General features: G+C 37.1%; 1 protein-coding gene across 1 annotated transcript; it reads left to right on the forward strand.

The window, feature by feature from the left end:
- On the forward strand, positions 1-27,709 carry zgc:154058 (Transmembrane protein 150A-like). The gene is made up of 8 exons (XM_053502208.1): positions 1-190; positions 423-598; positions 3,048-3,095; positions 3,591-3,677; positions 9,864-9,931; positions 17,887-18,014; positions 24,061-24,238; positions 25,165-27,709. The coding sequence occupies exons 2-8, from the start codon at positions 528-530 to the stop codon at positions 25,407-25,409; spliced, it is 825 nt and encodes a 274-aa protein (XP_053358183.1). The 5' UTR covers positions 1-190; positions 423-527; the 3' UTR covers positions 25,410-27,709.

The raw sequence follows: 27,709 nt of genomic DNA on the forward strand, positions 1-27,709 counted from the left end.
CTCCCTCACACACACTCAGTCCAAACACTACAACACGACGGGTTTACACGCGGAAAACGATTCATAAGGTGCTAAGTCCGGGGGTTCGACTTGACCCCGCTGCTGCTCGTCGTCCTGTGTGCTGTTTTACGATTTACGCGTGAAAAGGTGGGGAAAAAAACGTCTACTGTACATCACCGAGATGGACAAGGTAAGAGAATAAAATTACACAGCACACACACACACACTTCTCTTGTATTTATTCGATGTATTTTTAAAAGTGTAAGTTGTTTTGTTTCGCGTCTGGAAGTGAAATTCAGAGATTTTCCTGTAGCGCGAGCTCACTGCGCGCGGACGTGCTGTAAAGAAGCGAGACGCGTCCTGTGTGTCTCCTCCGCTCATCCTCGTGTTCAGTGGAGGAACTCTTTATCTCGTGCTCACAGGTTCTGGTCTCGGTGATGAACACCGCCATGAAGTGACATGTGAGTGTTGGTGAGGAGGTGGAGGAGGAGAGGAGGTGCGAGGCTGGGGACTAGGCAGAGGACACGATGGTAATGTCAGGGTGGATGATTCTGCCCATCAGCCTGCCCGTCCTCACCATCACCGGCATCTGGGTTGTGTGAGTATCCTTCTGACACACACACACACACACACGTAAGCGCTTTATTTTGCTTTTTTTGTTGTTGTTCCTGTTGGTGGTTAATGTCTTATCCTAACCTTGAATTAAATTTGATAGGTTCACAACCCTGTTATTGGATATCTGTTCGAATAAAGGCAGTGTCTGCTTCCTGCTCGAACTGTTATGCGATAAATTTAATCCAAGAAGCCATTATGATTAGGTTATAAGGTAAGATCTAGTGAGGAGTTTGTAAATGGCTTGTCAGGAAATTGATTCCCATTGAGTAATTGTAGAGTTGTGTATATGTGGGCCACCATCATTTACAAAAGTGTATCTCTGATTATTTTCTGTGTTCCATGTGTTTTGAGTTGTCCTGACACAGGAAGATTTGTAAATTACTTGGATGATGAATTTTATGTAGCCCAGGGCATATCGGTTAACATTTTTAATGTGAGAGGTACTACTACTACTACTACTACTAATAATAATAATGCATTTTATTTATATAGGCACCCAAATTTGCCTCCCAATTCAGACAAAAGATAAATGATAACATTGAGTAGTAAATAACATTAAAACAGTATTAAATAAAACAAAAGACAGTGTCTGGAGATTTGAGTGCAGCCTTATCATGTGACATAAGCGTTTCTGAATGAATAGGTCTTGAGATGAGATTTAAATGTGCTAGATAAATAATATTATAAATATTATATTATTGTAACTTTAGAGAGAGACATCACTGTGAATAAGAACGCTGATAAAATCCCAGGCTTGCAGATATTTATCTATTAAAATGCCTTGGCATTATGAGAAACAGTATAAGAGAAAGGAGGAGATGTATTTGCTGAAACGAATTATAGGAAACATCAGGAGTAAAAAGTTTGTGTAAAGTTAAAAGGCAGAGAGATGTTGTGGGTTAGGAGCTAGAGTTTCTCATTATTTGCAATGCAGATCTAGGAGGTAGGCATAACAAAGGTTTGGCGTCTTTTAAGTTGTGATAATAGTATACTATTATTCCCCCAATGGAATACTCACTATTTACGTATACTGGATTTCTGATTGGTGCGATAGTTTCTAAATGCACTCAGGAATCCCCTGTTTGCCCTCATCCAGCAGTGCAGGGGTGGTTACATAAAACATGAGAAAAGGAGTACGACACAGAGGTGGAGCACTTAACCACACTTTCCAGAATATGTCAGCTATTCTCATTGGCTGTCAGACCAGCTTGAGCAGAGCTTTCCACATCTCCAGTAGTGAAGGATGGCTTCCAATAAACGTGGACTACTTGTGCTGTGCCCTAAATAGCTGCTCCCATGGCTCCTGTTGACTGGTCAAAAGACTATAAAAACATGGCACAGCGATTTATTAAACACCCCAATCCTTCACCTATAGCTAAAACATTCTGATTTGCTAGCTGGAGTTATTTTGCCTGTTAGCCCACCTAATGGTTTGTTTCTTAGTTCGCATAATTTAGACCTCTATGCTGTCAATCTTTCCATTTAGAAAAACTTTCTATGTAAATGTTTCTGTTTAACATTTCTTTTCTGTTTAAAATTCGAAATTAGACAAGACAAGTTTTTTTTGTACACGTTATTACTCTATTATGAAAAAGGAAAGGGAGTCTTGAAAAAGCCGTACTCTGCCATCTGCTTTCAGTACCACAGATTCTGTAGTAAATGGCTGGCCAGTGATGATAGTTTCAGTGGTGACCTGGTAATAGTTTGTGTGCTTATTCACAAAAGTGTTTGAGGCAGATTGGAGTATGTTTATTTACCAAATGTGGTTTTACTCAGCGTTTAGTTGTAATATGGTCTGAAAGTGCATTTTACTCTGTGTAGAAACATACATATGTACATGTATATTACATACACCTGCACACAAACAAACGCATTGAGAGATGAAAACAACCCTAAGTGGCATTTAACCTGCTTCTGACCCTGCAGTCTGTCACATGCAGTTGTATTGGACAAACGTAAATTATGTTCACTGGGGAATTGAGACATGCACTGACAGCTTGGTGACAGTGCAGGGACATATGCATGCATGTCCTCCATGGTGTCTGTGTTTCCTTGCAAGTCTTATGAAAGTGAGAATGTAGACGTTCAGGAGCCAAGCACTGACTGCAATCCGATGCGCTTTTGTTCACTCACTAAACTCACTGGAGGGTCATTATGACACTGGATAGAACATTCATTGACCTTGATCTTGCTGCATCAGCAAGAGGGAAGGTTTAAATATTGTGACAGTGCTGGTGAAAAGTAAAATCAGTACAAAATCCTGGAAATGACTTACCTTTAAAAAAAAAAAAAAATACAGCAAGCAAATGACAAAGTTTTATTACCCATAAGCACCTTTTGTGGTATTCATCTTTTATTTATGTGTATTGATTGGGTAACAGGTTTACTAACACCCCTGCTTCATTAATTTGCTGTCATATCTTTTATACCAGGTATGCCATGGCCCTGTATAACCAGCATGTTTGTCCTGTGGATAACTGGTAAGAGTCCGACCTTACAGTTCTGTTCACGTCATTACATCGCACAATTGTTTGCTGTTTAACTGCAGTGAAGTATCTGCTCCATTTATTACCCAAAATTTATGTTTTAGTTAACACTTTATTTACTTGACTTGTGTGTAAGGATGCTATCTCAGATATTGGTTACTAGAACCATGTTATTGGTTAACTAAATGTTTGGCTTTATCAAAAATATCAGATTGCATTACAGTATTTTTTAGGCACGGCTTTCTACTATTCTTTGCTCTGAATTGGATTGAAAATTAAAAAGAAGTCCATAACATGACATTTGCATAACATAGTGTTTTTTTGTGTGTTTTTGTTTTTTACTGAGAATGCTATGCATCCATCCCAGCATGGTATTGTAGCACACAATATATGTAATGGATTGCAGATGAGTTTAATATGGCTCATGTAATATTTTAATCAACACTGTTTACATTTTTGATTTTGTATTTTTCTGTGTATGTGTTTCAGGTTATATAATCAGTCATGTGAGGAAGATTTACCCTTGCAGAGGGGACCAACGCTATGCTGTACTCTGGATAATGTGCCACTTATCAGGTCAGTCTGACACAGTCTTGATATTGTTTAAAGTTCTATCTTATTTAAAGAAATAAGCATAAAAAAATGTTGTTTATTTATATTCCATCAATTCCATATATGTTTCAGACATTTTATATCTATAATCCCATTAAATCATGCATATAGAACAAAGTGTGTATCCTAAGCGGACATGGAAGGGTAGTTGTGTTTTTTTGGAAGTACAGTTGTTGTGCAGTGAGTGATGGATGGTCTATACCAGGATGGTGTTATCCCTAGTGTAGTCAATAGGAAGTCATTTGTGATCACGGGTTAGAAGGGGGCTTTACATTCTTGCATAAGGACAAGAATTTACTTTCATTCTTAGATAACATAAAGAACAGCTATCACAATTATACAAGGAGCTTTTAAGTCAAACCTGGGACTTAAAACTACCTCTATTTCTCTGTATAATTCTCTGTACTTGTGTTTCACAAGTGACCATAAATGTCGAAAGTTTTCTCAGTACACCGAAGCCATGATCTGACTGGATGCTTTACGTCTGAAATACGGGCCTCCCAGGAAATCCTTAAATGGGAAAAGTTGTAGAAATGGCTTGAAATGACGTCAGGACTGTATGAGGGTCCTGAGTTCCTGTAATGTGCAAGTGGTTTTGGTGAATGATTGTGTGTACAGTTTCCGTAGACAAGATGTGTCTATTTTGCAAGTTAGCGGGGACTTATCTGTAAATAAAAAATAAAAAAACGGGCGTTCCCATGCTGAATGTTCACAGAAACGACTGAAGTGGGCCATCATGGCCAAGATTGTCATTCACTGACGTTCGCACACTAAGTTGTCCTAAACGTCAATCGGTTTTTATCCTTCATTCATGAAAAATAATTCCCAGTCTGACTTGAATGCCCCTTGTAAAATGTTAGTTTGTTACAAACTTAAAAATGTGTCGTATAGGTATGTATGTAGTGTTCTCTCATTTTAATTTCTATTTACATATTTGTACTCTCACCATTCAGCGTTACGTAACAGTTTTGTTAGATTTTTATCTAGTGCATCTTCCGTCTTCAGTATAGAGAAATTCGTTCATAAAAGATAAACAATTGGTAACCAATTGACTCAGATCTTTTCGAGAGGCATGCGTATTTGCTTCATCTTATTGTAGTTAGCTGTTTATGGAAAGGAAATGTGTTTGATTTTTATCTATAAGCCATGTGTGCACTGCACTCTGCTCCAGTATGCTGACAGGGTGTATACTGTCTTAGGGTTCTGGAGTTGGTATCAAGATAACATAATATAATTATTGCATACGTATTGCTTACATATGTTTTTCTTCCCTTTTTTTTTTACTGAGGTCTCTATTGTTTTACTTCCTACCATAACGGTCTCATGTAACACCAAGAAAAGTGTGCAAGATGTAAGAGAAAGTGAAGGACAGAGAGAGCAGGAGAGCTTGAAAGAACAGGAACACAGGACTATTCTAGCATATTTGTTTAGTGTGCTGCTTTCTAGCACCTTGGTGTCATTGTTAGGGGGTCGTTACATTGCAACGAAGGCCATGAAGTTCTCACTGTTTCCAAAAAATATGAAAGAACACAAAAGGAACACTGTCAAAATGAAAAAATATGCATTTATCAAGTTCATACTACTTCCTAGACACGTCCCTGTCATGTTTTCAATGCGTCTTTTATGTTGTCACTAATTTACTATCATGCACATGATCACATCCTCATTGGGTCCGTTAAGATCGGACCGAGTTGTTCCTGTATTCCATCAGATCTACAATGTAGCATGAACCTACCAGTCCCAAGACGTCGTTGTGAGAACTCCTGCATTCATCCCATTGAATGTACCATCTCAATGACAGTTCAGTCAGAACAGTATCCAATATTTCCTGTCTGCACCATGCTTGTAGAATGTAGTGTTAATTTCATCAACGAAAATAATAAGGAAAAATATTCGTTGACGACCTTTTTTTCCTGTGCCTAAGACGAGACGATGGGCCCATTTTCTTTATATTGAACCGGAGAAAAAAAGCCGATGTGTAATAATGTAGGGGAAACGGTGTGGGCGCACACACACCTGAAGAGACACATCAAGACATACCATAAAAATCTAGTTTTAGTACCTCTTTGTTGTAATTATGGTATCAGATGTTAATATAATTATGTTGTAATGTATTTTATTTTATAATTAAACCGTTGCCAAACCCGTTAAGCTAATAGGATAGCAAATGATTGTGACCCATAGGAGCTATATATAAAAGTTTTTAAACACTGTATTATCCATACTGCTTTTATTATTTTGTAGTTAAAAATATGGACATGCAGCAGTTGCTGTGATGGTTAAAAATAAATATAAGTAGCTAAAAACAACAGATGAAAATTTTACATTTTAAATGTTAAGATAATTATTTTGTAAAAAACTTAAAATTATTTTGGCTAGACTAGATTGACTGTAGGATTATTTAATAATATTCTTTATGTTATGTTTTCATTGACTAAAACTAGACTAAAATACTTAAGGGTTCCTCTGACATTTAATCGACTAAAACTTGACTAAAGAAAAATAGTATGAGTTTGACTAAATATTATAAAAACTAACAGGGACATTTATCTCGGACTAAGACTAAGATTAAAGGAAATTTACTGCCAAAATGAACATGTCAGTAAAACTCCTAAGAGGTGTTAGTTATGCTGTTAACATGCTTGCATGCAGTGTTAATGCTGTCATTCATACTTCCTGCATCTTGCTTCGACCACATCCTCACCCGGGTTATTTGAATATGTCTAAAAAAATTGTGTCAAGGCAGAGCATACTATCCTTGCCAGTTTCTGGTGTGTTTTGCCATGTTGTACAAGTTCTTACTACATTCACCAAGGACATAGTGGGAATATTGCTCGGTGTGACGGCCCCCTTAGTGTGGAGTCTGAGAGATGTTTTCTTTGGGCTTGTGACTAGTGCTAGTGACCATGGCACTGGGCCTGCTTACCAAAGGCTATCAAAACAATTTTCAGCATTTAATGCAATTATTAATGGATTTTGTGAAAGTGCTTAGAATAAATGCATGACATTTATTTTCCACCCCTTTTTTCTTTTAAATTATCTCCTCTGTAATAAAAAAGAAGTGTAGTGATGTCATAAATATATTCATTTACTAGGCAACGGAAACTTTCTGTGGCGGATATACAGATACGATTCTGTTTGCCAAGCTGTGAACTTTAAATATTTAATGTGACCATTATGTTAATCATGAATATATTAAACATATACACACATGGATGGCTTTGACACAAATCCCTCAAGGTTTAAAGGAAAGCTTGGTCATACAGTAAAGGAGTAAAATGTCAGACCTTCAGTAAATAAAATGTGCCAAGTTTATTGCTCAGTTGCACACATATTGTTCTTTGCACGGTCCACCTTTTTTTGTGGATGTGTCAATTAAGTTGAGTTATGTTGTGTCTCAGCAGTTTGTGATGCTGTGATACAAACAATGAGCTTTAGGGGTGATAAGGACTTGAAATAACTTGAAACTGACAAAAGTTATAATACCTAATAATTTAATAAACATCGACTAATGAAAATCAGACATTGCTTTTTTTAAAATTGTGATTCAATGAAATATAAAAAAAATAATGAAACTGGCCTGGTTGGTAGCCCTAGAAAACATTGAAAATATTTTGACCCTAGTGACATGTTAAACTAAAGTGTATCCTGTAAATAGCATCACACGTGCCTTCAATCTTGCAATCAAAAATCAATCTTCTGTTTGTATCATAATGTGTACTACACTGAACACTGGATCAGAGAAGGGAAAGGAGAGAGTCTATGAGACTGTAGCCAACCTTCCTGCACATAGCCACAAGAGGAAAATTACATCAAATTAAACAGAAGGATAACATGAATGGTAAGCAAAAAGCCAAAGACAACTTCCAAAGAGTTTTAAGGTCCAAACATACATCAGTGTTGGATCAAACCATTCGTCGCAGTATGAGCAAAAGTGGACTTAATTAAAGGGGACCCTGGAGAACTTCACTGTTGAAAGAAAATAATAAAAATCCAGACAGGAATTTGTCGGAATGCATATTGACAAGCCACAATGCTTCTGGCAGAATGACGTTTTTACAGATAAGACAAAACTGGAGTCACACCAGCTGTATGTTTACAGAAACAAAAATAAAGTTTTCAAAGACAAGAACACTGTTCCTGCCTAGAAACATAAAGGAGGCTCAGTTGAGTTCTGTGGCTGCATTGCTGCATCTGGCTCAAGGTGTTCATTGAAATCTCAAGACTATCAAGGGCATTTTGGAGTATAACATAGTGCCCAGTGACAGAAATCTCAGTCACAGGTCATGTGTGCTCCAATAGGATAATGACTTAGTCACCCAAGCATGCCTAAGGGCTAAACATTGGACTATTCTGAACTGGTGTTCTATGAGCCCTGATAAAAAAAAAATCCCATCAAACATCAGTGGAAAGATCAGAAATGCAGTCTGTGGAGGGGACATTTCAAAATTAAAACAGCTGGAGCAGTTTGCACTCGATGAGGGGGCTTGTTAAGAGGTGCAAAGTCCCACTGACAGCTACAGGAATTGGTTGATTGCAGTGATTGGCTCAAAAGCTTTGCAACAAAATATTAGATTAAGAGTCTCATAATTTTTGTCCAGGCCAGATTAATTTGTTCTTTTTTTGATTATTATTATGTTGAATTTCTGTTTGAAAGTGTTGTCTGATTTTCACGAAATTATTATTTATTATTGCTTTATTATTTATTACAGTTTCCACTTAAAGGATAGGTAACAAGATTTTAAGTAAATATCCATTAGCTTAAAAACTGGTTAATTAAACCTGCACAAATCTTTGTGTAAAACTCCTGATTTTAAGCAATGAGTTTTTACTCCAAATATTGACTGTTTATTTTATTACTCTTTATTGCTCTTTATAGAAGTTTCTTTTAAGCAGAAATGTTTTCAAAAGCATCTTTTGCTTATGCCATATTGTTTTTATGTGCCCAAGACTTTTGCACAGTACTATAAGTAAAATAGTTGTTAGGTTTTACTGAGCTTGCTGGAGAATGAGTTCTTCTGGTAACTTCGTCACACTCACTCCTTTGGATTTTTTTGCAAATCCCAGGAACGTACATTAGCTTTTTGTTTCTATCTAAAAATTGGTCTGTCTTGTTGTATTTTTTTTTCTTTACTGCCATGCATACATTCTCCTTTAATGTTATTTATTTATTAATTTGTAAGTTATGCAGTGTATGGAAATACTGAATGATTTTGTAAATAATTATGCAGACATGATGAACATATATAACAATTATATTATGATGTAGCACGACTGCTCTTTGTCCTATCTGTCAATATAAACTAGTAATATTTAAATGTAATTATTGTCCCGTAATTATTCCAGTTTCCAAAGCAATTTGATAGTGCTTTCCAGGCAAAGGAATTCTGCCATCTTTCTCGTATATTGTTGGGACAAGGGTTGGGTGTGTGTAGGAGAGATAGGATGCGTGTTTATGCTGGAATCCTAACATCCCTTCTTCCTGGCACTGAGGTGTAGTAAAGTGGGTAAAGGGTCAGACTCAGTGAAAGAAACAAACATGCAGTTTGGAGTCTACAGAAGACCTTTATGAAGCTTGTATCACATGTGCATTGTTTGACCTAAATATGAACCGGATATGAGGTTTGTTGTGAGCAGTATCATGTACTATGAGAAGGAAGACACTACGTGGAGAATTGACAACAGAATTATTTGTTTAAAATATATTGTAAATGTGGTGAATATATTGGAAATTTGGTATGATGTAATTTGTAGATAGATCTGTTTTTTTTTTATTTTTGAGTCTGTGTTTGTTACTTTTATCAGTGAAATTTATTTTATCCAAATATCTGACTTGAAACCTACTTTTATTGTATTTTGCATCCTCCTATTTAAGTATTTTTTGTGTTGTGGTGGTGAGCTGATAGCTTGATGACTCTGTGTGTCCCTTCTGCTTTTTCTTGATGCACTTCTCACAGGAATTAAAAATATGGCCAATTTTTTTTTTTGTGTGTGTCTGTTTTTAAGCCTCAAACTTAAGTATTTTAAGTATATGTGCAGAGCTAATATTCTATAATATACTTAATTCTGCAGTGATTGTAAATGAATGCATCTGGGTAGTTACTAGCCTGGGTTTGTGTTTAAACCTTGCACTGTTTTTTTTTTTTGTAGCAAGTGTGGCACTTTACCTCCTGAAAGCTGCTTTTTCAGCCTTATTTGCAGTACGGGATCCTTCATGGGTAAGTATATGTTTATTACACACATCATGAGCAGGTCGTTTGCAGATATTATGTCTCTTTGCAATTTGCAATGCTTTTTCAAATAATTGGATCAAGATATGCAAGAAATATGATTGTATTTTAGCAATAAATGGGACACTATGTACTTTACATTTAGGGTTCCTAGCAATGCTAAAGTCATAGCTAAACATGACAGAAAGAGTGTCATGTATACGGACAAAATTAATCAGACATTGACAATCAGACTTCCAAAACAAATAAAATTGCATGTGGTGGTTTAGTCTTGATATGAAGTTTATATAACCTAAAAGAAATCAATCTGAAGTGCTTTTGAATATCCTGCGTACACAAAACACTCTGTGTCTAGGTTAGCCCTTTATGGTGCCTCCTGTATATAATGATTTTGTTATTTAATATACACTGTTTGGCCAGGCAGTGTATATAATGCCTTTAATATTTAATATAAAGTGTCTGGCCAAAAAAGTCACACCATCTAATATTTCATTCGATTGCCTTTGGCTTTGATTACGGTGCACAATGTGGAGGCTAATTTATGTGTTTAAATGATAACTCATGTTTCCCGAATCACTCTTTCACAATCTGAGTCTTGGCATATGTCTGTCACATCAGAGAAGAAAAGCTCTATTTATGGAATAACCTGGTCATTCAGTACATTCAGGTAGTCATCTTGAAAGGATTGTATAATGGGCACTGTGCATGCTGGATCAATCACTTCATGTGCTTCCCTTCTTACCCTGACACCTCCATCGCTCTGGAATAAGATCTGTCTGAACTCATCAGACAACATCCAATCTTAATTTTTTTTCCAATCAGTATCACTAACAAGTGGTTTTCTTATGACCACACAGCATTTTAGTCCCAGTCCTTACAATATATGTGGAAACGCTCTTGCATTCACTATGCATTCACTATACTTTTAAAATATACAATCGTAATGTCTATTAAGTTGGGCTTTTTAATATTAACAAAACAAAAAGTATGTCTACGTAAGCATAATAATATTTTTATAAACTTAGTGACGATTATAAATTGGCTAGGATAATGGGATAATAGGATATAAAAAAGTCTACACAACCCTGTCCACATTACAGGTTATTGTGATGTGGGGGAAAAAAAGGAAGCCAAAATGACAGCTCATATTCCACCTTTAATGTGAATTAAGCAGCCAGCAAAATTCAAGTGGAAAACAAATAGAAGAGTTTTAGGGAGAAAGAACCTGGTTGACACATCTACTAACTTGGCACATCTTGATTTGGCAATTTTAACTTACCCTTTTTTTTCAAAAATGCTTCAGATGTACGAAAAATGATCTTCTGTGCACAGCCCTCTTTAAATCTTTCCACTGGTTTTCATTTGGATTTACATGTTCGCTCTGACTAGTCCATTCCAAAAGACGGATCTTTTTCTTTTGAAGCCATTCCTTTGTTGACTTGGATTTGTGCTCTGGGTTGTTGTTGTGCTGGAATGTGAAAAACCTTTTTGTTTCAGCTGGTTAAGATGCCTGCAGGTTTTGTGCCAAAATAGATTGATATTTAGGCTCTAACTATTTTTTATGCGCCACATATCACAGACATGTGATGAATACAGGGATTGTTATCACATGAAGGGAGTGACTAGTACTTGACAGATATTCCTGCAGTTTCTTTACTGTTGTCGTCAGACTCTTGGCAGCCTTACTGACACATTTTCTTCTTGTCCTTTCCTCTGTTTTGGAAGGACATTCTGTTCTTAGTAATATCACTGTACTGCCCCATTTTACCACCTCCAGTGTTCTGTGTTACAGCTAATATTTTGGGAATTGTGTGTTCCTCTGTGTTGATGGATAGCATTTTTCACAAAATGAATCTCAACATATGTGCAGGTCATTCAAGTTCTTCCAATCCTTTAGTCAAAGCATTTCTTTATAAACATTGCTTTGTGCATGTTACTAAATCCTAACTTGCTGTGGACGGCGATTTTAATGCTGTACAATACAATTGTGTGCTTCCAACATTGTGGCCAAACTTTGTGGAAAAGTCAGATAGACAGGTGTGATAGTCAGGTGTCAGTTTTGGTCTGTGTTAATGAATAGTATTTTTTACAAAAAGAATCTCATACATGCCTTACAAGCTTTTTGTGGACTCTGGTCTCGACAGTTGAATAAAATTTGTTAAGGTTTCAAGAAAATTCTACAGAAACAACTGATCTCTGTTTTGAATGACTCATAATCACTTAAATTTGACAGATATGTGATAAGTGCTTTTTTTTAGGATTTGAATATTAGCGTTTGTAATTATAGCATTTGTAATTGTATTATAAAAGGGCATGCACATTCTTGTGCAGCTGTGCAGCCAGGTTATTTTAGTTTTTTATTTATATACATATATTGTTTTTTATGTTTTTCCATGTTTTTGGCTGCTATTTAACATTAAAGGTGGATTTTACATGATTTATGTGCTTTTTGTACATAAGTTAAAACATATATTATGATTTCAGGTGCACTTTGAACAATACATTTAATATAAGATGTTACTTCACATCAAGTAATTTGTGCAAAGCAAAGCAGCTTTCAAAGGCTTTAAGGGACAACATAAATAAATAACCCAATAATGGAAAATACTACACTTAAATTTTCTGTACAGTTGGTTCAAAAATATGCAGGTCGGGAGGTCACAGACACACACAGACAGGTGCACCATGTCGAGTCACTCAACACACTCTCAGGGTAAAGAGATAGAAGGTGACAGAGAAGAGAGCTGTTATTTGAAAAGAGTTGCAGTAAGACCTGAAAGCAGCAGCAGAAGAACAATAAGCAGTGAACTATACAGAATTCTTCTGCTTAAAGAAAGAATCACAGAGAAAAAGTTAAACCAAAAATAAATCTAAGTTTTTATGGAGTAATATAGCTCGTCATTTTTATATATTGAACAATTTTTGTTCATACATATGATCCTAAGACCGACATATTTTCATATTGTTACAAATAATGAAAAAATATATGTAAATAAGGAAGCTGTTAGTGGAAAGTGCACACATGCTTATGTTCTGTGTTCAGTATGCCATTTGGATGAATAAGGGCCAATGTTAGTTTTGCTCTTCAGACTGTTGTGAAAAACAAAAATGCATAAGGAACAATATCATATTTGAGTCAGATCTTGATGTAGTGTAACTGTAGCTTCTCAGTCCCGAGAGTTCAAAATGTGCCTTGAACTGAGCACTTTCAGTCATATTGTGACTCGCTAAATTTGACAGGGTGCTGCAGAGGGAAGGTGGTATTTAAAATACCCAGAGCCTGTGGCAGCCAGGTGTCTTTTACTACACATCTAAGAAGCTTTTTGTGAAATATGACCTTTGACCTACATAATTTAGTCTAGCAGTAATCTCTATAGCTAACGAGGTCTATGTTTTTACGGAAACTTTCAGTCGGTCAAAGCATGGCTCCGTTGCAGTAAGACATGGCCCTGTTATTTCTGTGTTGAACCCATTACAGTAAAGCTATATAGCTTTGGAGGAAGAAACTAGATATTTTTGTCCACAAACATTTTCCCCATTATATCAGTATTATATTATAATAGTCACTTATCTGATTCACGGATATGTTGGTGCATTTCGGACAGAGCATGCAAGCTTAGTTAGCACTAACTCCAACCCTAGAGTTAATTTCAATTTAAATTTCTACTATTATATCACATGGTAATAGTATTAACTATTAGGGGCTAGGGGTAGCTCAGTGGTTAAGGCGGTTTGGAAGGTCCCAGGTTCAAACCCCACAACCACCAAGTTGCCACTGTTGGGCCCTTGAGCAAGGCCCTTAACCATCAACTGCTCAGATGTGTAATGAGATAATAATAATAAAAAAATTATGTAAGTCGCTCTAAGAGCATCTGCCAAATGCCTAAATGTAATGTAGTATTACAACCTTCTTGGAGCTCATACCAATTACAGTAAAAGTGTCAGTGATGGCAGACTGGAAAAATTAGGCTTGCCTAGTCATGTTTTGGCAAGTTGGTTATGTGGGGAAAGCATGTTTCTTTCTGATATCAATAGGCTGCCAGGCCAGAGATAAACAAGTGGCCATTTGCACACAAAATGTTAGTCATTAAGCATTATGAAGCACTGCATTGTGTTTTTTTTTTTTGCAGTGTGCTATGGAGTGGTATGCACCAACACCCATCCTACTTTTCTCCACTAAAGATAAACCTATACAAGAGGACTTTCTAGGAATGGTTGTCCAGTTTGTGGAGACCGTACACTAGCAGAATTAATACTTTTCTTGATATGTGGATATCTAGAAGGACATCCTTGAAGGATCTGCACTTGCTCCCTTCCTTGCAGGTTACATAATAATCACTGTTTTTCACCCTGTGGTGGAGCTCTCTCTGAAACGAGTGGAGCACAGGAGGAAACATCCATCAACATTAGAACACAATAACAAAGCACCACAGGAGCTGACCCAGGTCTCTGGAGACACACAGGCAACCTATCATCATACTATAAAACACTGCTTCTCTCCCATCTTCTTTGATTCTGCATAGTCATTGGCTGTACTTGGGCAGAGTCCAAACAGACACAGAGAGACGTGGAAGCCCCAAATTATCCTGATTCTCTTAATATGCTACATATTGCTTTTGCCCATTTAGCCACACGTTTGTTTTTTGACACTATTTGGAGCATTAATGTTTTTAATTTATAAGATTATGTTGTGCGTCTATGTAGTTTGTCTGAAAAAAATATTTAAAATGTTTTTAGTTTTTTAATACAGTGCTACAGTATTTGCGTAATTTTGACAGTGAATCCCAAGCCACAGTGGTTTTAGACACCAAGTACACCATATTGGCCAAAGTTTGTGGGCACCTGGTGATGTCACCTGTATATGCACTAGTTCTCCTTAGTTATTTTGATACTCATGGATGAATTTCCATCAGATTTTGGAGTGTGACTGTGAATATTATTCTATTCACCTACAAGCGTATTAGTCATGTGATGTCAGGCTCTGATGTTTGGTCTCTGTGCAGGTCAATCAAGTTCTTCCAATTCCCTAGTTAAAGCATTTTCTTTTAATGCTGTACAATACAACTGTGTGCTTCCAAAATTGTGGCAAAACTTTGTGGAAGAGTCAGATAGACAGGTGTAATAGTCAGGTGTCCACATACTTTTGGCCATGCAGTGCGTTCAGTCGCTCCTTCACTATGTAAAAAGAATGTTTCTCCCACTTTTAATTAACTAAAGTCTGCAAGTTACAGCCATGTAATGGCAGCACCCACAAACATGTCTTATCAACTTTAACACTTGTAATGTGCCACGTGTGTGGCTAACACAGTTTTAACAACACTTGTATTGTGGTTTTTTAAATGTTCACTAATCTTTCCTCAGTCAGTTTGATGGCATCACCTGTGAATGCCTGAGCGATGGTGCAGACGCTGCAAGCTCTTTTACAGTAAAATTGGAGTATTACTTAAGAGAGAACCGCTTAATGTGCCTCAAGCAACTTTCTAAAACTTGGCATAGTTGAAATATATATTTTGAATGGAATGCCAGGCTATGAAAGTGTGCAGATCACTTTTTTATTTAAGTTTTTTAATTAAGTAATTTTAAACAAGTCCATAATAGTTCTCAAAGTATATATTTGTTTAGATATATTAAAATTAAAGTAGAAAGCCCTTTGTATAGCACATGTATAAAACATAGATGAAGCGAATTAGTTTTTCTGAGGTTTAATTTCTGTTTAATTTTAATTGCCAGCTCAACTTCTTCTAACACAGTAGGCACTAGGAGTAGGAGGTTGTAGCCGAGAGGGCACAAAGTTTGCTCTTAATATAAAGTCCAAAAATGAAGCTAATCATAAGGAATTTGTTCTATAAAGGTAATCTCTACTATTAATTTGGCATGTGTGACACACTTGTGCATTTCAGGTTCACCTGTTGCGATGATAGATTTTTCTTGTTAAATGATAGGAGACTACCTATGATGGCTACACTACCAGTCAGAGCCTGAATGATGCAGCCTGCAAAAGAAAAGATAAGATAAAATAAGATACGATAAGATGTACTACTTTCCACAGTGGGGAAATTTTATCATTTCAGCAGCAAAGAACAATGTGCAAGCATACAGTAAAGTAGTGACAGTTCCGTGTATTAAGTCAAAAAGAGAAAAATAGACATAATTAAAAATAAATTAATTGTTTATACACAGTACAGTGTATAAATACAAAGGAAGGGGGGGAAAGCAATACAACACACTATTTACACTTTTAATCAAATCAAATTGCACTTATTAGATCAGACTTTATAATTAAAGGCATAAATTTTCCATATTATTAAAGGAATGCATTCTTTAAAATCAGAGCGTAGTCACACAACTGAGTTGTATTTGTAAACTATACAATTTGTAAAATTTTGTAAACTATGCGTACCTTCTACCATGATTTTTTTTTTTGTTAAATAGCATTATATTCATGAATTAATTCAGTGCTTGACTACATGATTTTGGTCAATACATTTGTTAGTGTGTACTTGACAGCATAATTTTTGTCCTAAATTTATAAGTAGTTTAGTAGGCTTGTGTTGGATAGATGGCTCCCAAAATACCCCTGCTGGTCTTTTACTATCTGACTGCCTTATTCCCTGCCTCTGGCTCTGACCCAACCCTCAGTCTTTTAGGAGGAAACTATGAAAAAGTAAGACTGCTGCATTTGTTTAAAGTCAAACGCAGGGTTATTTGTCTCTGAGGTGTGGTTTGAGCTACACAGGAAAATGATGCTGGCCAACAGCAGCATGTGTCATAGAGAGAATCCACCCCCACCCCCCTCCATGTCCGGCTTTCTCAGGACAACAATTCAGCTCTAGGAAATGTGCACACACCCTTGGCTCTTTAAGGTATTGTATTGACCTTTGATGGTCTGCAGTGCAGTGGTTGGCCTCATGTCAGTTAGACCTGGCAGATGTGTTTTGCTGTACCATCATTTCACTGATATATTTAGCTCACAGTGAATTGTGAGGTGTGCTAGATTTACACTTGTTTCCTGTTGCTGTATTCACTATATGCCTTCTTTTTTGGCGAAAGCCACAGCTTATGTCTGTTACTAGACCTTCCGAGAACAATGCTCTTGAGAGCTCTCTCCAAACAACATTCTAAGCTAATGGTGTAAACAAGCATTTTTTAGCTACAGCTGGGCTTTGTTAAAAAGATAAAGGCTAATTTCCTTTGCCCGGACGTGCTATTGCTTTTTCCATGCTTGTAACTTCTCTTACATTATTTAGGCTCTGACAGGAAAGTGTGATGCCCACACACATTCTCTTATGGTGCTTCTCCCATAAAGTACAATTTAAACAAGACATCCGCAGGTTCTATATCTGTGATAATTTCGGATCTGTTTCCTTTAGACTGTGAGATTAATGAGGCTGTTACTGGCATTAAGACATTAGCGGCTGTTTTTTTTTCTTTGTGGTTTTTCCTAGCTGACCAGCTCCAGTTAACCCTCAAATTAAGCATTAACTCAACAAAGTAAACAGCAGAGCACACCATAGCAAATGGACCCGTATAAGAGCTCTAAGCACATAACAATCAACCTTGTTCCCCCTGCTGTAGGCCTCTTTTCCCTTCCCGCCACCTCATACCCTCACTCTTCCAGGAAAAAATGAATAGTTTCTGGGGAAACAGCAGGCACAAGTTTTTGTCATGCACAATCTGGCACAGACGGCGCAGACCAGACAGAAATGTACATAACCAGTGCAAAGATTCTGTCCACATGGGATGATTAAAAAAAGGAAGAAATATTGGGAATTAAATATAAAATCTAAGGATTATGTCTGGAATGCTTTTAGGATATGGGTGCTAAATTTTGTATAGACATTATTAAAACAGCATCCAGCTATATATTAAGCAAAAAAAGCACCAATCTATCTTTCTCTTCTTTGATCTTTGTGTGATTTATTATTATTTTTTTTCTATTTCAGTAATGGTGATAGTTTTGCTGCATTATGCTCACGTGATTGAAAGACGTCAGAACTGCGTGTTAAATATGGCGAGTCTCTCCACTGGCTGGATCTGTTCTGTGGGACTCATCATGGTGGGCAACTTCCAGGTGAGAACAGTTGGGCGTTGCATATACACCAATCATCCGTAACGTTAACAACAGGTAACATTAATACATGGGAAAATCTCAGTGCTGGCCACAGTAGAAAGGTAACAAAACATCTAGTGTACCATAGCCACCCGCACATGGGGCCCATCAGAGAACCATAGGACACCCCTAGAGGCCCTGTGGATGCTCAGCCAGGATGGCCAGAGTTGCTCCGGTGGCACAAGGGCAACCTTCACAATAATGGTCTTCAATTTTTGTGTTGTTATGTTATGGCTGATTGGTATATATCAGCTGCATCTTTTAACCTTCTGCAGCGTAGAACATCTATAAAGTGCACCATGTTTGAATAAATTTACTTTTTAGAACCTTGCAAATAAGCAAGAAGTTTTAGAACCAAGTGTTCAAATGGTCTTAGTACTGTGATAATTTGTAATAAGAAATGCCACGCCGAATGTTGTAGCACTTCAGGGTAGTTTGTCCATATTAGGTTTATGCTTATAACTAAATTCAGACATGTATTAATTAAAACAAAATACTATGTGCGGTTTACATCATGTTTCTGTTTGACTAATAAACATCAAAGTGTAGTCACTTCTTCATCCATTGAAACACCTGCTCATTTATGCTGTTACCCATCAGCCAATCATGTAGCTGGGGCATAATGCATACAATAAAAACATACAGCTTCATGGTATTTTTCATATATGAGTCAGAATGAGGAAAAACCCATGTATGGTTTGAGTCATTTAGAAATTACTGATCTCCTGGGATTTTCATACCCAACAGTTTACACAGAATAATGGAAAAAAAGCACTGAGTGGGTGACAGTTCTGTGGGTTAAAATGGCTTGTTGGTGAGAGAGGTGAAAGATCAGTCTGCTTTAAGCTGACATAAGATAACTCAAATAAGCACTCTTTACAACCATAGGGACCAGCACTGTCAAAATCACACCATAAGTCAAAATCACTGAGATGACACCTCACAGACTGTTGTTTAATCTAAATGTTAACTGAAGCTCTTGACCTGTATGATTTTCTGCAATGCACTGCTGCTACATCATTGGCTGATTAGCTAATAACTGCATGAATGTTCAGGCGTACAGTTGTTCCTAATAAAGTGCATAATAAGTGTATGTTATGTAAGTTAAAAAAGCTAGCTGCAGATTCTGATATACGTTGCTGATATAGATTGCTCGTGTTAATGCCACAGTGTTGGCTCCAGTTTGAGGACAGTGTTTTGGCTGGACTAATTTGAATAGGGAAAGGATTCTGTGTGTAGTACGTCAGTGGCACCCAGGTGTAACCTATATCTGTGCATTTCCAATCCTGAAGGGCGTTCTTTAGCTCATCATCACGAATACAAGCCATACAGTAGATGCTTGTTTCTACCAGTCCTAGGAGGTCACAGTCAACCATTCATGGATATAATTACAAATGTACAATTTTCAAATGTGCTGGTCAGACTTGTCAATCTGTCAGGTTTTATGACAGGTACTTCATGTTTGTTCTAAAACATCTTTTAAAGTCTGTATGTGCAGTTAGAACTGTAAATATTTGAACATTGGGTATACAGGATAAAGCAGTAGAGATGATGAGTGAGTGAGTCTTAGTAAGCGGCATAACAGAAAAGCGTTCGACCCGACATGTCAATTTGCTAACAATCACCTGATTTGGATGTAAATGGCCTCAAAGTAAAACGGAAAAAGTGTGTACTTTTATCTACTTCTAACTCCTATATACTACCTTGGTAGACAGTTAAAATAACATGTCAGTGTTCTAATATTTAGGGACCTGAATGTGAATTGTAAAACCTTTAGTTGATTTGCTCATGTTTAGGTGTGGTGCATAACAACAAACTGCATTCCATGATGTTAATCTGTAGCTAGAATTGTTATTATACTGCAGGTTATGTTATATGTAAAGTTTTAAAATCTTAGGCTTAGTTCTCCTGCACATGGGTATCCATCTATATATCCACCTAGGAACCTTTGTAGTCCAACTAGGGTTTGTTGAGGCCAATGGTGACCATTGTATTTATTTCCATTTTTTGCAACCTTGGTAGGCCTCTGGTCAACATTTACCCAATCATTCACACACTAAGGGCAATGTCTTTGGATTGTGGGAGGAAACCAGAGTATGTGGAGGAAACCCACCAAGCATGACGAGAACATGCAAACTACATGCACACGAACTTCAGGGTGGGAATTAAACCTTGACCCTGGAGATCCAAGGTGACCGTGCTAACCACTGAATCATTGTGCCGCTTGTACATGCATATATTTAAAAGTATATTTTCTTCCTTAGTTCTCAAAAAAAAACATGCATGTCAAGGCATGTTAAACCAACAGGTGGGAATAAAACCCTAACCTAAAGCAATTTTGGCCAATTAGAACCCTGAAAAAAAATCTCATTTTGATGTCAAACCCAGGCTCATTCTCTTACAAACCAAAAACCACCCTGAAAAAATGAAGTTTCTAAATAGCTTCCACCTGTAAGCTGTTTTTCAAAAGGTCCATATTTCAGTGACCTAAAACAGAGTTTGTGTGTGGACGAGGCTTAATCTTAGTGACCCTGTTAAAGTTTGATTACCTGTTCATCTAAAGGTCTCTGTGCTCCCTGACTGTGTACTGTACATATTGTGCTGAGTGTGGCTAGATGTTTATGCGCCACTGGAAGAACAAATTGACCTAATTGGTGTAGATGAATGCAGCTGTCCTGTTTAATGTGTTACACTTTAATCCATTAGTAGGGAATCTATTACTAGTTTGCTGCTTTGTTTTAGCTTGTGCTTACACATACACATGTATGCGAGAAAGTGTTCGGTGCTTCTTATACTGTACCTCTGTAGCTATTATTCTTTCTCTTAGCTGAGATGAAGCTCTACTTCGTCTTACCGTATTTCTGCCTTGGTGGTTGCTGTTGTTGTTGTTTTCTCTTTTCTTTAGGACTGTTGTTCACAGATTCATAAGAGACTCCATAATCCATTTGGGCCCATCGAGAATCTATCTACAATTATTCATGAATCATTGTTGGCTCTTTAGTGATAGAGTTTTAGGCAGCTGTAATGTTTGGACACTTGGCTGAGTGCCCAACTCGCAAGCAATGCAGGGAGGTCGGCCAATAGGGCACCAGTCAGACATTTTTATGGGCCAGTTACCATAGAGACAGAAGGGGAGAGCAAGTTCTCCTTCTCATGGTATAACCGTCCATGTCCTAACTATAAAAATTCATCAACCGGTTGTCTGAGACGGTATACTAATTGAAAGTCTGTGTGTATCCCTGAATTTGCAGGAGAAGACCCTGGCACATTACTTCCTCAGTCAGTCTTTTATTTACATTGCAGTTTTTATGATATTCCCTTAGTGCTAATTTGGTCTTATTTAAATGTTTAGAGATTCTGGATTTGTACTGCTTGACACGTTCAAAGGTTGTGTTTCATTTTGGGAATGATTACTGCAGTCCTGTGTGTCTCTAGGACATTAAAATCTCTTATTTGCATTGATGTCTCTACGTGTGGAAAGCAGCACTCTGTGCCAAGCACAAGAGTTCCATGTTTGGTTGGAATACATGAAGTCTGCAAACCATTAAGTCTGAATGTGTGTTTGTGTGGGAACTCTTCCACACAGAGACCTTTTAAGAAGGATGTGTGTACACAACCAGTCTCCGCTTACTCGTCTGTTCACGTGACTACTACCTGCCATATAGTGGTCCAGTGCAAGGTCTATTAACACAGACTGAAATGTGAGTAGAGATTCCAGCTGCCAAATTCCCCCCCCCTAACCACTTCATAGAAGTTAAGCTGATTCCTGGGAATCATTCCGTTCCCATAAAGTTTTGACAAAGCCTTATTTCTTAGTTGAGCTTTAAAAGAACTTATACAACCCTTGTACGGATTTATTTTGAAGAATTGAACTATTGTGTCCTAATAACCTGGGAAATAGATAGACTCTAGATTGCCATCTGACGGAACGAAAACAAAAGACACGATTTCGTTTTAGTATCATTTGTTACGAAATAGGGGAATTTGCTCTGTGCTTGAATGAGTCATAGGTGCTGCGTGTGTCTGTGTTGAGTTTGGAATGAGAAACATCGAACAGACACGCGAGCCAGAGCGGGAAAACGAATTCTGGACACCACATCTGCACCTCATCATCCAGTCCGCGTGTACTTTTCGAGCATTCCACTTAGATGCTCGCCATGCAGGATGTCAGTATAGCCAACTCATTAACTCCAGTCACCAAACACGTAATATGTGTTATTCCTTAAGGGAACTTTATATAATAGATCCTTTTGTCTGAACTTTTACCAAACGTTTATAAATAGACATTCCTCCATTATCCTTAAAAAGGGGAAAAGGAACTGAGAAGAGATGGGCTGTGTGTAGGTACAGGTGTGCAAGGTGTGAGGAACTGCAGACTCTAACAAACCTGCCTGTGCATGTTATGAAAACAGTGCCACGTTGCACATTCTCCACCATCATTAGTGACATTTATAGCTTTTCAAAACATACTGCAGATTCCCCCCCTTCTTTGTTACTAATAAGATAGATAGATATCTACATAAAGCATACTTTTCTGACCGGATTTTTTTTTTTTGTAAGTCTGTGTAGTACAGTATGTTACTTTTATATATCCCTCTAGATCCACTTTGAATAAAACCAGCAAATTAATCCAGCTTGTTTTGCAACATGGGATGAGACTGTCTAGATTTTATTCATCAATGCACAAAACAAGCCTTCTAAGATTAAGAAGTAAGCCATCTTATTTTTGAGTCATTTCTTACATGTTGAAACGAAACCTCTCATATCAGGTCTGCACAGTGCAACTTTTTTAAAAGGAACTCGTGGCTTGTGAAATGTGGCTGGGACCAACTCAACACATAGATGTGTAAGCTTGTTTTTAAATTTGCTAAACACTCAGTAGCAGAAGATTTTCAGTAATGTGTAAATAAGCACAGAACCATTTACAGTTATGGGTTGGAGAGTTTAAGCTGTAGGAGTAATTCTTTGTGAAGCCTAGCATGAGTCAAGTTATGTAGTGGAAAGATCAAAAGCAATAAGTGAGCTCTGCTGCTCTCTGCTGGCGAGGTTAACAAGCGACTTATGGTCCTACGGCTCAAAAAGAAATCTGAGCATAGATTGCTGACCTAAAGTTAACGCCACATTTCTGTGCCTTAAAGGCATCGACTTCATCTGCTTGGTATTTCAACACATATAGATAGCGTATAGTTATCTCACATGCTCTATGGCCCATACAGACTTGTTTGAAATGTACTGACTGGGTTTGTTTCCATACCACAGCTTTGTGTACTGACAACTGAAAATAACTTCCAGAGAAGTCTGTCCATGCTGTAATTACCTCTTGCGCTGCATGCTGCTTTTAACATACTTTTGGGAAAAACTGTTTGCACGTCACTTGGGAAATTTATATAAAGGCTATTTTTAAACGTCTCTGCCTCACATAAACCACAGAATCTAAATAATGCTGAAAGCTAACTTAAACTGTTTTGATGCCACCATGACACAACATACACAGATGAAAATACTAAAATACTATTTTTTTTTTTTTCACATTAGTCTGTGTAGGGGGAGTGCAGGTGGTCGTGTGATGTATTGATGCTTATATCAATACATGTTGAACAAGAAAATCAATTCAAGAAGTTAAAGAGTAGATTCTCTCATTTTATTTTTTTTTACAAATGTAAGAGAGATTACAATATACATTTTAATTTAGTAGTATCCATTGTTTTTTAAATAATTATGTTTTAAATTAAAGCAAATGTAATAGTAAAGCTATGGGTTGACTGTGTAAAGTTTTTAAAGTAATTTGACACTTTTAGTGCTGTGCTTAATACAATTCATTTCAGTATAGTTTATAAACACAATATGCTTAGATAGGAACTGTAAAATTGCTATAGATTAATAGTCATCATATGTACAGCATTTGTCTCTGTTCTTCTGTGCTGCTCCATTATTATGATTTTAATCATATGTGTCTTTAGTTTTAAAGAACAATTCTGCATGCAATGTATTATCTTGTGTGTTCCAGGTAGATAACGCAAAGGTGTTGCATTATGTCGGGGCCGGCGTGGCCTTTCCTACCAGCATGCTGTTTGTGAGCGTTCAGTCCGCACTCACGTATAGACTGGCCAAGACTCAGGGTGAGTACAGTGTGGGCCATCTGCGTCTCATCATGACCCTGCTGGCGTTCATAGCCCTGGTGCTCAGTATCCTTTTCTGCTATAGAAATGTTGGTATAACTACAAGGGGCGTTCAGTTCAAACCAGGATTTTTTTATTGTGCAGAATAACATTGGTCATGAGAGGTAAAAACTTCCTTTATTTCTTTATATTTAACGCCTGCTACTCTAATGTGTTTCACTAATGTTTTATTAGTGCTTGTATACCATCAAGGCAGAAGGTCTTCTCAGTAGGCTGGAGCCGTAATCATACTGCCTGCTTCATGTCTAAAAAGCTGGCCTCCAAGGTATTCCTTTAATGTCCAAAACATTTTAAATGGCTTGGAGGGAGGTCAGGACTGTAGGGACTGTAACAAATGTAACGTCCAGCCAGGTTCATGTAGCATGAAATTGGTGCTCATGAATGATTGGTTTCCACAAACCAATGAGTGTTTTCTACAAGTTGTTCGACAAGTTCTCCGTCGATTTTTAAAGGTCAGGCATCTCGCTTGCCGAATGTTTATTTAAAACGTTTGCACAATTGATGTTTATTAAAAAAAAAAAAATTTATTATGGCTAAGAGTCTCATAACTGTACTGTGCTTAAAGTATTCTGAAAATGTCAATCAATTCAGCTTCATTCACAGTCTCGGTTTGACTTGAATGCCCTTTCTGATGTAATACTCTATATGGCCAAAGGTTTGTGGGATGATCATGCTCATATACTCAATACTACAGCATCCAAAGACACCTTAGACAATTATGTGCTTTCAGTCAATGTATATTAGTCTAAAGGTCAGGTGTCATACTGACACATGATTGATAGGGCAGCTGTATGAATGCACAGATGTTCCTAATAAAGTGAATGCTAATGTAAAAGTATTTTTCCATTAATGTTACATTGTAAGTTATGAATTTTTAGGGCATGTGGGATTTCTTTTTATTGTGACAATTCCTTAACTCAGTTGTTCCCAAGGTGGAGTTTTTTTTGTGCAGGAGAGTTTTGTCCTGCAGCATGCCTCAGCCATCTTCGAGTGGGTGTTCTGTGTCATCATCATGCTGTTTTATGGCACGTTTGCTTTTGAGTTTGCCAGTATCTCCAGCAACACCATGATGGTCCTGGCCAGAGGAGGAGCACTAGGTAGCAACAGCCAAGACCACAAAATAGAATCTCTTAGTGGAACTAATCAGCACCAGTCTGAGAATATGTCCATGCTTTAACCTCATAGAGGGAGAGATGGCACAGGACTGCCCTTGCTACTCTCTCTCTCTTTTCCAGTTCCTTATACACATACAGTACATCTACAGTAGGGTGCAGAGGACAAGACTAGCTCAGCAGAGGAATCCTGGCCTACTTCTGTTTTTAATCTGAGCTAACTTTTGCCAAAGGACTTTGCACATATTTTTGCACATTGTTGAGACCAAATAATTGTTCAACTTCAGTGTCATTCATTTGTAGCCCATAAAAGAAATGGCTGTAATGCTTCAAGAAACAGTGTTACATGGACTATATGGACTTATGCAGTATGTGTTGAGGCTTTGTGGATGTTCATGACATTGAAAGTGTGAAAATGTGATCTGTTATAATTTAACAGAGATAGCGGTCAATAACTCATTACTTCAAGTTCGACTGGACTTCGAGACAATACTGTGCCAGCCCTAGTTGTTTCATGACAAAGCCAGAAATGTTTAACAAACTATGGAGTTTATTTTTGCCTTTTATATTCAACCACGTCGCTTATATCTATGCCTTTTAGTTCTGTTTGATATTCTCAAACACAGGTGCTTTTTGCGTTTTGCTCGTTTAATATTCTGTTCAGGGCGACTATCAATACCATTGTGCCTTATGAAACGGGGCCAAACAAAGCTGTCTAATGGATACCATTAATAATCTCTAATTCTGTGTTGTTTATCATACTGTCAGGGACATTGTCCAAGGTTTCAAAACTACTTAACTTTATATTAATGCAGAGCGTTCCCATATTTGCTGTATATTTGACTTGTTGGTTTGTAAATGTGATTATATTCTTGCTCATCTCTGTGCCTGAGGCCAGTATACCGAAACACATTGTTTGGGATGTTTGATTGGTATTTGACTTGATTGAAGGTCTGTTTACATTTTTTTCTCCCAGTTTGGCTCTGAACCAACTGCAGTTTGGAGAACAGATTTCACTTAGCAGATCCTCCAGATGCTGTTCCTATACATTACTTTGACCTTTGAAGATTTCCGTTTCATTAATCAGACGTAATTTTCTTTGATTTTTACACCCTTGAAAATTGATTGATTGTGGTGTATTGTGATCATAAATGCACAAGTGTCATAAATATGATCTGTTGATAGTATGACTTGCAGCAGGACTACAAGTCTCTTTCACAAAAAGCCATTTTTGCAGTAGATATCATCTATTACATACTGTTAATTTTTATGTTGGATGCTAATTTAAGTGCCCTTAAACAGAAATCCTGTTACCCATTCTGTAGTTACGTTTATAAAATATATGTATAATTTGCTTCACGTGTCTCTATCAGCCAAAGGCAAGGTGTAAATCTAATTCAGTGCATCCTGTTGTGCTTGTTTCAGTTTCTATAGTCAAATCCTCAGGAAAATCTGTTACACCAGCTTGGAGTCTGTGCTTTGAATAAAGTTCAATTGATCAAGTATTAATTGATGTGTGAACAATTTACAGTAAAACTGGCAAATGCTTGAAGCATATTTGCGATTTTACTAGTGGACTCTAAGTATTACACCTGATTTGCAAAAATATCGACACTTTTATGGTCTGTGTGTTCCATGTAACAGTTTCCCTGTTAATGGCTATAAATGTGCAGTAGCTCTAGGATATGCTATTGCTCTGTCCAGCACAGGGAGAATATCAGGAGGATCCTTTACCTTGATTTGCTAGTGATGACAATATGAGGGCATGGCTCTCTGTTGTCTTAACCTGATTCACTTTTTGAGGTATAACTTCAACCCAGGCAGAGAACATTTTGCTGAGCATACATTCGGAATTCGTGCACACAGAAAGCAAGTACAAATATACAAAGTCAATGCAGATGTGCAAATACACATAGAAAACAAATATTGGGTAGAATAACTGATATGCTGGCTACTAAAAGGCATCTTCCTGTGCCTTTTTATTAAACCAAAGAGTGAAATGGTTTTTGATGTTTTATTGTACTGTACGTTTGCCTTAAGCTGAGCAAAAATAAAGAAAGTATAAAGAAAATATGTATTATGTATTAAATATGTATAATATGTATTTTATGTATTATCAGTATGAACGTTTAGGTGTATATATTATATGCTTTTTTAGCCTATACTTTTATTACTCCAGGAAAACAGATGGAATGAATCCATGGTCAACAATAACAAAGAATTGAAGGATCAGATGAGATCAAGACTGATCAGCAGTACGACTAATTTCTTTTTGTCTTTTTTTTGGAAATTACATTAAAATATTTAGGCATAAGTACTGGGCTAATTTTAGCATTAAGATGTAAATATAATCCTTCTGATAAAA

The sequence above is a fragment of the Clarias gariepinus genome, chromosome 8 (genome assembly GCF_024256425.1).
Source record: "Clarias gariepinus isolate MV-2021 ecotype Netherlands chromosome 8, CGAR_prim_01v2, whole genome shotgun sequence".
NCBI lineage: Eukaryota > Metazoa > Chordata > Actinopteri > Siluriformes > Clariidae > Clarias > Clarias gariepinus.